We start from the raw sequence: 11,657 nt of genomic DNA, 5'->3' as shown, positions 1-11,657 counted from the left end.
CTGGGAGTCTAGTTGAGATACTTGTATGTAGCTGGGTGTCTAGTTGAGATACTTGTATGTATCTGGGAGTCTAGTTGAGATACTTGTATGTAGCCAGGTGTCTAGTTGAGATACTTGTATGTAGCTGGGAGTCTAGTTGAGATACTTGTATGTAGCCAGGTGTCTAGTTGAGATACTCGTTTGTAGCTGGGAGTCTAGTTGAGATACTTGTATGTAACCAGGTGTCTAGTTGAGATACTTGTATGTAGCCAGGTGTCTAGTTGAGATACTTGTATGTAACTTGGTGTCTTGTTGAGATACTTGTATGTAACTTAATGTCTAGTTGAGATACGTGTATGTAGCTGGGTGTCTAGTTGAGATACTTGTATGTAACCAGGTGTCTGGTTGAGATACTTGTATGTAACCAGGTGTCTAGTTGAGATACTTGTATGTAACTGGGTGTCTAGTTGAGATACTTGTATGTAGCTGGGTGTCTAGTTGAGATGCTTGTATGTAGCCAGGTGTCTAGTTGAGATACTTGTATGTAACTGGGTGTCTAGTTGAGATACTTGTATGTAACCAGTTGTCTGGTTGAGATACTTGTATGTAACCAGGTGTCTAGTTGAGATACTTGTATGTAACTGGGTGTCTAGTTGAGATACTTGTATGTAGCTGGGTGTCTAGTTGAGATACTTGTATGTAGCCAGGTGTCTAGTTGAGATACTTGTATGTAACCAGGTGTCTAGTTGAGATACTTGTATGTAGCCAGGTTTCTAGTTGAGATACTTGTATGTAACTTGGTGTCTTGTTGATATACTTGTATGTAACTTGGTGTCTAGTTGAGATACTTGTATGTATCCAGGTGTCTAGTTGAGATACTTGTATGTAACTTGGTGTCTTGTTGAGATACTTGTATGTAACTTGGTGTCTAGTTGAGATACTTGTATGTAACCAGGTGTCTGGTTGAGATACTTGTATGTAGCCAGGTGTCTAGTTGAGATACTTGTATGTAACCAGGTGTCTGGTTCAGATACTTGTATGTAACTTGGTGTCTAGTTGAGATACTTGTATGTAAACAGGTGTCTAGTTGAGATACTTGTATGTAGCCAGGTGTTTAGTTGAGATACTTGTATGTAACTTGGTGTCTAGTTGAGATACTTATATGTATCTTGGTGTCTAGTTGAGATACTTGTATGTTACTTGGTGTCTAGTTGAGATACTTGTATGTAGCCAGGTGTCTAGTTGAGATACTTGTATGTAGCCAGGTGTCTAGTTGAGATTCTTGTATGTAGCCAGGTGTCTAGTTGAGATAGTTGTATGTAGCCAGGTGTCTAGTTGAGATACTTGTATGTAACTGGGTGTCAAGTTGAGATGCTTGTATGTAGCCAGGTGTCTAGTTGAGATACTTGTATGTAGCCAGGTGTCTAGTTGAGATACTTGTATGTAGCCAGGTGTCTAGTTGAGATACTTGTATGTAGCCAGGTGTCTAGTTGAGATACTTGTATGTAGCTGGGAGTCTAGTTGAGATACTTGTATGTAGCCAGGTGTCTAGTTGAGATACTTGTTTGTAGCTGGGAGTCTAGTTGAGATACTTGTATGTAACCAGGTGTCTAGTTGAGATACTTGTATGTAGCCAGGTGTCTAGTTGAGATACTTGTATGTAACTTGGTGTCTAGTTGAGATACTTGTATGTAACTTGGTGTCTAGTTGAGATACTTGTATGTAGCTTGGTGTCTAGTTGAGATACTTGTATGTAACCAGGTGTCTGGTTGAGATACTTGTATGTAACCAGGTGTCTAGTTGAGATACTTGTATGTAACTGGGTGTCTAGTTGAGATACTTGTATGTAGCCAGGTGTCTAGTTGAGATACTTGTATGTAACTGGGTGTCTAGTTGAGATACTTGTATGTAACCAGGTGTCTAGTTGAGATACTTGTATGTAACCAGGTGTCTAGTTGAGATACTTGTATGTAACTGGGTGTCTAGTTGAGATACTTGTATGTAGCTGGGTGTCTAGTTGAGATACTTGTATGTAGCCAGGTGTCTAGTTGAGATACTTGTATGTAACCAGGTGTCTAGTTGAGATACTTGTATGTAGCCAGGTTTCTAGTTGAGATACTTGTATGTAACTTGGTGTCTTGTTGATATACTTGTATGTAACTGGGTGTCTAGTTGAGATACTTGTATGTAACCAGGTGTCTAGTTGAGATACTTGTATGTAACTTGGTGTCTTGTTGAGATACTTGTATGTAGCCAGGTGTCTAGTTGAGATACTTGTATGTAACTTGGTGTCTTGTTGAGATACTTGTATGTAACTTGGTGTCTAGTTGAGATACTTGTATGTAACCAGGTGTCTGGTTGAGATACTTGTATGTAGCCAGGTGTCTAGTTGAGATACTTGTATGTAACCAATGGCCATACCGTGGCTGATCAATCCCGGGTATCCCACTGTCGACCATGGCCATACCGTGGCTGATCAATCCCGGGTATCCCACTGTCGACCATGGCCATACCGTGGCTGATCAATCCCGGGTATCCCACTGTCGACCATGGCCATACCGTGGCTGATCGATTCCGGGTACCCCACTTTCGACCATGGTCATACCGTGGCTGATCGATCCCGGGTATCCCACTATCGACCATGGCCATACCGTGGCTGATCAATCCCGGGTATCCAACTATCGACCATGGCCATACTGTGGAAGATGACACAATACACATGCTCGCAGTAAAGCATGTAAGACTAGCATCGCCCTTAAAAATCATCTTTCTGACCCAACAGATTCAACAAAACCGACTCAATTACTGTAGTCCTCTGGAGTAAGCAAAAAGATCATAAATAATAAAACTATCATTCTTGACTCAATAAGACAGTCTGGTTCGAGGTACTGCAAACCAGTGATTTGGATTCTTATGTTTGGCCTTATTATGAGTTGCAAATATGTACAATAAGTGTTCATGTTAACAGTTCCATGAATCATAAAACAATGAGTGCGTTACACTTTATTATAATGAAAAGACATTGAATGACAAATTATGAATGATAGCCTTCTCAAAACATAGTTAAATAAACATAACCAACAGTATGATCAACATGACATGAAACTAAATACAAACACGTCACATTTAATGTCTTAGGTAAACATTCTGGCCTCACAGGAAACGGTCATGGTCGGTCTCATAACTTCATGGATTTTTTATTTAACATTTCTCCAGACATTGATCATTTTCCTTTCACGAACTTTTGTAGGTCAATCCGATTTTGAATCGTGGCGTATCAAAGTCAGCCGTGTTTACAAAACCAGTCCACAAAACACAACCCAAGGTTGAGATAAGAAATCAGTCATTACTGTTTAATAACGGGGTCGAGAACTAAACTGTCATCACGATGCCACTACTTATAGTCGACCGTCCGTTTGCGTAGCCAGTTTTCTTGCCATTAACTTTCACAGCACTGTTACTTTTGTTCTGCTCATGTCCAGTTTCCATCGTAACATTATTATTACACAGGTCCTCAGACCCATCCGTTAAAGACGCGACGCCGAGATCCCCGTCCGGCGACATGGCAGTTTCCGGTTCACTTTCTTCCAGTTCTGAGAACTCGCGCACGAGTTCCTTGAGTTTTACGTTTTCCACCTGGATGACCTCGATCTCGTACTGCAGCTCCCGGTTGCCGAGGCGCAGCCGATCGTGGAGGCGGCCGTTCTCCGCCCGCAGGCTGTCATTGTCTTCGTTCAACTCTGAAAAAGATCAGCAAAAAATTACAAAGCTCGTTTGTTTGTTTGTCAAGACACTCGAAGAACATTTATTACTGATAGAGTCATAGACTTTGCGTGTGCGTATTGTCATTGATATAATTATATGTATAAAAAAAATTCGGAATAGTTATAACGTTTATTTAGTTAAAACTGGAAGTTTGTACAAACGCCGACGACGACCCCAAAGACTATGAAATAACCTCGACGACATTTTTCTGTGAAACACACACACACATACACACACGCGCGCGCGCACACACACACACACACATACACACACACACAAACACCCAGTGACCTAATATGTTCGTCAGTCACCATTCAGTTAACAATATAAAACAATATATAATTAGTTCATTTATTTTCAATTAAATCTCATTCGGGATTAGCAACACCAGAATATATGTTCATATGTCCCGCTAGAGGTTTGCGGGTTTTCCTGGACATTTTAATTTCGGCATACCCCAAACTTAAATAACAGGCTTTCCGATGACTATGTGCAGGCCCGGACCTAAACTGCCTTAGAGCAGCTTCGACGGTGGACTGGTGTTTGTACCTGCGCATAGCGCCTCCGTGCGGTCCAGCCGCTCCTGGAGGGCGTCTCTCTCTGCCGTGAGGCCTTCCGCCTCTTCCTGGCCGTCCGCCAGCCGCAGCTCCAGCTCGCAAATCCGCTCCGTCAACATGTCCACCAGGTCGTTCAAACTCGTCTGAAACACGTACTATTAGTAAATTCTTGTCTGAAACACGTTACCTTATATGAATAGATTTATCCATATAATTATGTTCATAAGTAAACAATAACTTGCACCTGAAACACAATTATTCTGTTGTCATCTTGAGTTTCCGATGCAGAGAATTTTAATCGTAAATAAATAATGATTAAATACTGTAAACAGTTTTAGAACCGAGCGAATTCGTTATGCATATGAAGTAATTTATAAGCGGCATTGCGTCCTAGCGGGCTGGCGGCGTGAAGCTAGTGGACTTGCGGTCAAGCGGCCTCGACCTAGCGTTGTGAAGTTAAAGGACATGCAGTACTCGCCAATTAGCTCACAATTCGTAAGGCAGCACTTGTTCCCACGTTCAAACCAATCCCTCTTTGATCCACCCTCTTCCCCTGTACTCACCAAATCCTGTTTGATGTGACTCTTGTAGTCCTCCATCTCGGACATGCGGCACTCAACGCTTAGCTCCCGTTTCATCAGACGGCCCTTTTCCCGCCGAAGGCTTGAGATCAGGTGGCGTGTGGAGTCCAGACACGATTTTAGCTTCCGGAACATCCTGAAGTCCCCGCTGTGCCTCCGCGTAATGCCGTTGGGTACGATGTGTGAGGGGCTCCTCTGTGGGGACAAAGTGGGGGACGGGGTGGTAGCCTCACAGTTCACTTTGATGACGATACCCTGCTCCTGCTCCTGCTCCTGCTCCTGGCCCTCCTCCTCCGTCTGCTCCTCTCCTTCTTCTTCAATACCTGCTTTCTGTTCAAGGGTTTCCTGTTAAGAATGCGGCATGTCAATAAACATAAATTACAATACGTATGCAGTTTTGGAATATGTAAAAGTATGTTTCGGCCTGTTTAACATATAACATTTAGGTGAAAAAACTAAAAAGCAATAAAGCAGAATGGTAGATACACGTGCACCTTCTCTTTAGGTAAGTATGAATTCATATTTCTTGATAATGCGGTCACCCAAACACACTTTGAATGTATGTATTATGTACATTAATTTATACAATATATTACAAAGGAAGATATAAAGTTTCAAAAACTAAGCTAAAGCCAATGTTATACTAAAAAGTTTAATCGAAAAAAGGAAGAAATGCCGCTAAAACGTTGCGACAATTCCAGTGAGGCGGACTAACCTGTGCATGCTCGTATTTCTCTGTAAGCTGGTCTAGCACTTCCGCCAGGTCGTCAATATTGTCCATGAGACTCTCAGCCGTGTCCAGAACTCCGTAGCTCAACTTCCGGCCGCTGGCCCCCAACACCGGCTGGATGCTCAGCCGGTCACCGCTCATCCTCCTGAAAACAAAGGGGCGTCTAGTGGTTAGATCAGTGTCGAACGCTCTTTTACGTGGTCATGGGTTCGAACCACACCAAATGTACTTTCACCTTGCCTCTTAAAGTGGACAACGTGCAGTACTCGTTTCTTCCAAGGCAATGGAGTCGACTGCTATTTCGACCCAGTTAAGCTGAAAGTATTTTTGCTGCTGCTGCTTCTGCTGCTGCTGCTGCGTCAGTCAACTAATCAAAATGTACGACTGATGTTAACACTGTGATTTATACATGTATGTATACCAAGTCGATCATGATAGCATATCTTTTTATATAAAAGATATATCGTATGGGTTTTTTTCTATAGAGGGTGATTGAAAATCCCAATAATACACTTAACAAAGCCACTTGATAACACCTAATCAAACAGAAAAAATGGAAAATTAATTTACAAAACAACAATATAGCCAGAATCTCATGTAATACGTTCATACCCTTGATTTTATATCGATCAATATCTAAATGAAAACGGGTTTTTTCTGCTGAAGTGTCCATCTGTCTATTAAATATTCTTTTTACGTGCGTATTTATGAAACCATTGTAAAATTTAACTCTTGTCAAACAATTTTTAACAGTACACATGTATAACAACAAAGCAGAGAAGAGATGATCAGTGCAGAACACAGTACAGTACAGAAGAATAGAGCAAAGCAGAGCAGGACAGAACAGAACAGAGCATAACACAGCACAGCATGCAGAACACAGTACAGCAGAAAACAGTACATCACAGCAGAAAACAGCAGAGCAGAACAGAGTAGAGCAGAGCAGAGCAGAGCAGAACAGAGTAGAGCAGAGCAAAGCAGAGCAGAGTAGAGCAGAGCAGAGCAGAGCATAACACAGCACAACAGAGCACAGCAGAACACAGTACAGCAGAAGACAGTACATCACAGCAGAAAACAGCAGAGCAGAACAGAGTAGAGCAGAGCAGAGCAGAACAGAGTAGAGCAGAGCAAAGCAGAGCAGAGTAGAGCAGAGCAGAGCAGAGCATAACACACCACAACAGAGCACAGCAGAACACAGTACAGCAGAAGACAGTACATCACAGCAGAAAACAACAGAGCAGAACAGAGTAGAGCAGAGCAGAGCAGAACAGAGTAGAGCAGAGCAAAGCAGAGCATAACACAGCACAACAGAGCACAGCAGAAGACAGTACAGCAGAAGACAGTTCATCACAGCAGAATAGAGCAGAGCAGAACGTAGTAGAGCAAAGCAGAGATGAGCAACACAGAACAGAGCAGAGCAGAGATGAGCAGAACAGAACAGAGTTGGGCAGAGCAGAGATGAGCAGAACAGAACAGAGTAGAGTAGAGATGAACAGAACAGAATATAGTACTGTAAAGCATAACAGAGCACAACACAGCACATCACAGCACAGCAGAACACAGTACAGCAGGAGACAGTTCATCACAGCAGAATAGAGCAGAGCAGAGCAGAACAGAGTAGAGCAGAGCAAAGCAGAGCATAACAAAGCACAACAGAGCACAGCAGAACACAGTACAGCAGAAGACAGTTGATCACAGCAGAATAGAGTAGAGCAGAACAGAGTAGAGCAAAGCAGAGATGAACAACACAGAGCAGAGCAGAGATGAGCAGAACGGAGTAGAGCAGAGCAGAGATGAGCAGAACAGAACAGATTAGAGTAGAGATGAACAGAACAGAACATAGTAGAGTAAAGCATAACACAGCACAGCACAGCAGAACACAGTACAGCAGGAGGCAGTTCATCACAGCAGAATAGAGCAGAGCAGAACAGAGTAAAGCAAAGCAGAGATGAGCAGTATAGAACAGAGAAGAGTTGAATAGAGCATAGATGAGCATAACAGAACAGAGCAGAGCAGAGATGAACAGAACAGAGCAGAGATGAGCAGAACAGAACAGAGCAGAGCAGAGATGAGCAGAACAGAACAGGGTGGGGTAGAGTAGAGTAGAGTTTAGCAGAACATAACAGAACAGAGTAGAGTAGAGTAGAGTAGAGCAGAACAGAACAGAGTAGAGTAGAGATGAACAGAACAGAAAATAGTAGAGTAAAGCATAACACAGCACAGCAGAGCACATCACAGCACAGCAGGACACAGTACAGCAGGAGACAGTTCATCACAGCAGAATAGAGCAGAGCAGAACAAAGTAGAGCCAAGCAGAGATGAGCAGAACAGAACAAAGTAGAGTAGAGGAGAGCATACATGAGCATAAAAGAGTAGAGTAGAGTAGAGTAGAGCAGAGCAGAGCAGAGCTTAGATGAGCATAACAGAACAGAGTAGAGTAGAGTAGTGCATTACACAGCACAGCACAGCATATCACAGCACAGCAGAACTCAGTAGAGCACAACAGAGCACCACACAGCAGAACACAGTACTGTCCAGCAGAACACGTCACAGCACAACAGAACACATCACAGCACAACAGAACATATCACAACAGAGCAGAGCACAACACAGCAGAAAACAGTACAGAACAGCAGAACACAGTGCAACACAACAGAACAAAGTACAGCACAGCTGAACACAGTACATCAGAATAGAGAAGAGCAGAAAATAACAAAGCAGGGCAGAGCAGAGAAAAGATTAGAAAAGCAGAACACAGTACAGCACAGTAGAGAACAACACAGCACAGCAGAATAGATCAAAGCAGAACAGAACAGTGAATATCACAGCACAGCACAGCACAATTCAGCACAGCCAAGCACAACACGGCATAGCAGAAAAGTGCAGAGAAGAACAGAACATTGAATAACAGAGCACAGCACAGCAGAACACAGTACAGCAAAGCAGAGCACAAAGGAGAGCACAGTACAGCAACGCAAAATAGAGCAGAGCAGAACAGAACAGGGCATAATACAGCATAGCAGAGCAAATCACAGCACAGCAGAGCATATCACCGCACAGCAGAACACAGTACAGCACAGCAAAGCACAACACAGCATAGCAGAAAAGAGCAGAGCAGAACAGAACATCAGAGCAAATCACACCACAGCAGAACACAGTACAGCAAAGCAGAGCACAGTACTGCACGGCAGAACAGAGCAGAGCAGAACATGACAGAGCAGAATATAACACGGCCCAGCAGAACAGAAGAGAACAACAAGTACCTCAAAACATTCCCAAGCTTCTGTTCCTTCATGATTACGTCAGCCATTTTAAAATAGTGCCACCGCGTTATATTAAGTAATATCCCGCTTCTAAATTATTTGTTTTACAACACAAAGTTCCTTTATACGTTACAAAACAATGCTACACTGTGCTGCTTGTAAAAGACGTCACAGCCAGGCCTAGTTTAATTAAAAACTACTCAAACAATGAACGACCGCTCTAGGCATATATATCATATATCTTTATTATAACGTTCCCGACTATCAATTAGCTTTTATGTTAATGTGTTACATAAAACATTTTAGTACTTCAAAGCGTTATAAAGTAAAGCATGATCGAAGGAAAATAACATGTGGACGTATTATCGAGGTCAGCAAGTGTCAATGTCCGATTGCAATAATACTTCGATGAATAAATATCATACCTGAGTAGGTTCCGATGTCAGTTTAATAAACAACAGAGGAAGAAGCGGACTACCCAAAAGGAGCCGAGCGATTGTACGTAACCGGAAATATCTCGTGTAGAGTGGGCGGAGCTGCCTTGGGCTGCAGTGACCGTGTTAGGGGACTGTGATCCGTATACGGCGACCCTCAACACCTGTCAACGGCCGTCATAAACGCGTCATAAATCACCACCTTGATAATATTTTTGCTATGCTTCATAATTCACATTATCATGCTGTCATATAACCACAATGTCACTAGAGTTGTGTCGATAACAGTTTATAACAATGTTTATATTTATGCGCCTTTTGAAAGAAAAATCGATTCCAATTGCAGCAAAAACGTCATGCCCTATTTAGTCTTCCATTGTACATATTTATAGTAATTGTGATTTTAGATACACTTTAATGATGATCATCTGTATATCTAATATGACTTAAAAGGTTTAAATGGCTTTAAATGGCCTTAAATGCAAGTCAAACGTTTAAAAGAAGAGTATACAACTCGTTAGATTTAGCCCTGAGGAAATTACACATGAAATCAGTATAAACTTGACGACAAAAAGATTTCAAGTTGACAAGTTAGAAAGATGTTGTACTCACCGAACACGCGTATAAAGAATGCGGCATCAATGAAAACACGTTCTGTATATTTGTACTCTTGTCCAACTACGACAAAGCTAACTTCTCTTTGAGTGTATTTTTTCAGCTCTTTTTATGCCACATACAAACTGTTTTTTCCCCAAATACTAGTATGCAGTCTTGTATACAATAGCTTATTCTCAAACAGTTCCGCTTTGTTCTTTGATTGATTCCGGATATTTATTCCATGGTATCGTGAATATTTCACCCGCGCTCACAAAGCTGCTTGTTCAACTCTGTTTCAAGCTGATCGATCAAGTTCAAAGGGCCGTTGGCATTTATCTGGTTTATAATATATTACTACATAGTATTGGCAATTGCAGGCCCAAGTCCGATAGATACGCTGATAAATGTGATAACAATATACTGCAAAGCAGGATCTGTCATAAGTAGGCAAGATTTTCTTTTCTTTGTATAGAAATACTTGAGATCATTCGTAACCTTACCCGCGTTTCAGATTGCAATGGGTTTTCATATCGACATGCTGGCACACCCGCGTGAGTGTAGGCATCGTTTAGTGTGTCACTGTCATGTATTAGTAACATATTTTATAGATTGTAAGTACCTGTCAATTACAAACGATGTATATGTTACTGTTTATTTGTAGGGCTTTCTGGAAATCAAGCGTTAAATCAATCGTTAAAGTATGGTGGCTTGTTTCTGCCATTTCGTAATACGACAATATGACAATACGAAAATACCTCGAGTGGCGGGGCGAAAATATATAAATAGGAGAAAATACGAAGTAATAATCTGGTTGACGTATTTTCGCTCCGCCACATGTTTTCTCGCACCGCTACATTGCGTACATCCGTATTCTCATATGTTCACCTTCAGGTAGGCATGCGCAATCGATTGAGCATCAATTAACCGAAATGGAGGAAAGGTCAATGCAAGGAAACATGGAAAAAATATATAATATTTTATACATTACTTTTACAAAATGTCTAATATGTATAACATATATTCACAAATGTATAATTCTATGAACGCAAAGCCAAACCGTAAGTTTACGATTTCTTTACAAAACTTAACAAAAATCATTATCATAGCAATTGTATTTTTTTCTACATTAACAATGATCAGATATGCTCGAAATTCAAACTTACCAGATGATCTTATAACGTAGCTCTATATCGTTCACTTAACCGACTTTTTGGATTTTGAATAAATTTATCTTTGACTATTTGCTTAAATAAGTGTACTAAAACATTTTTGTCACTATTATCTTGTGCTAACCATACATCATTGAAAATATAGTTCTCAGCGTTATGTACACCGTATTGCGGAGAACAATTGTCTCAAAATAGCCTGTCAAAAACTGGTTTGGTCAGTTTTGTAGGTGGCGCTATAAAGCGCGGGAAATGACGTAGTTTGGTGGGTAAAGTGGGCTGTGGTCATTTCTACCGAGACCGCTGTTTGGGCAACATCGAACTTTTTCTTGTTGTTTTTCGTAGAAAGTATTTCACTTACAAAGGACGGCTCTGATGTAAATGACTTGATAGAAGCCAGGCTGACACAGCATAAGAACGATATGCTAGTCTAAGAGCAGGTATGGAATATGGTTAAGCTAAGTACCACTTTTCATTCACCAGAATTGTCGAAAATCAGTAAGATCATTTCTATTGAAACTCCAAAATTCAAACGCAAATCAAACGAGGAGTAATATAAGATTAATGGAAAGGTTTTAAGGACGC

General features: G+C 41.3%; 1 protein-coding gene across 4 annotated transcripts; it reads right to left on the bottom strand.

The window, feature by feature from the left end:
- Window positions 1-2,969: 2,969 nt before the first annotated feature.
- On the bottom strand, window positions 2,970-10,225 carry LOC128209281 (uncharacterized). 4 transcript variants are annotated; one of them, XM_052913243.1, is made up of 6 exons: window positions 9,922-10,225; window positions 9,301-9,511; window positions 5,598-5,757; window positions 4,865-5,227; window positions 4,294-4,444; window positions 2,970-3,719 (listed from the first exon to the last, which is right to left on the bottom strand). In XM_052913243.1, the coding sequence occupies exons 3-6, from the start codon at window positions 5,751-5,753 to the stop codon at window positions 3,352-3,354; spliced, it is 1,038 nt and encodes a 345-aa protein (XP_052769203.1). In that variant the 5' UTR covers window positions 5,754-5,757; window positions 9,301-9,511; window positions 9,922-10,225; the 3' UTR covers window positions 2,970-3,351. The 4 variants fall into 4 exon arrangements, with proteins under 4 accessions (XP_052769203.1, XP_052769204.1, XP_052769202.1 ...); XM_052913244.1 differs by having other exon boundaries at window positions 9,301-9,473; XM_052913242.1 differs by lacking the exons at window positions 9,301-9,511; window positions 9,922-10,225 and adding an exon at window positions 8,876-9,016 and having other exon boundaries at window positions 2,970-3,435; window positions 3,469-3,719.
- Window positions 10,226-11,657: the final 1,432 nt, after the last annotated feature.

The sequence above is a fragment of the Mya arenaria genome, chromosome 11 (genome assembly GCF_026914265.1).
Source record: "Mya arenaria isolate MELC-2E11 chromosome 11, ASM2691426v1".
Lineage (NCBI taxonomy): Eukaryota > Metazoa > Mollusca > Bivalvia > Myida > Myidae > Mya > Mya arenaria.
The sequence above is the reverse complement of the archived record's forward strand: the minus strand, read 5'-3'. Positions and strand labels throughout refer to the sequence as shown.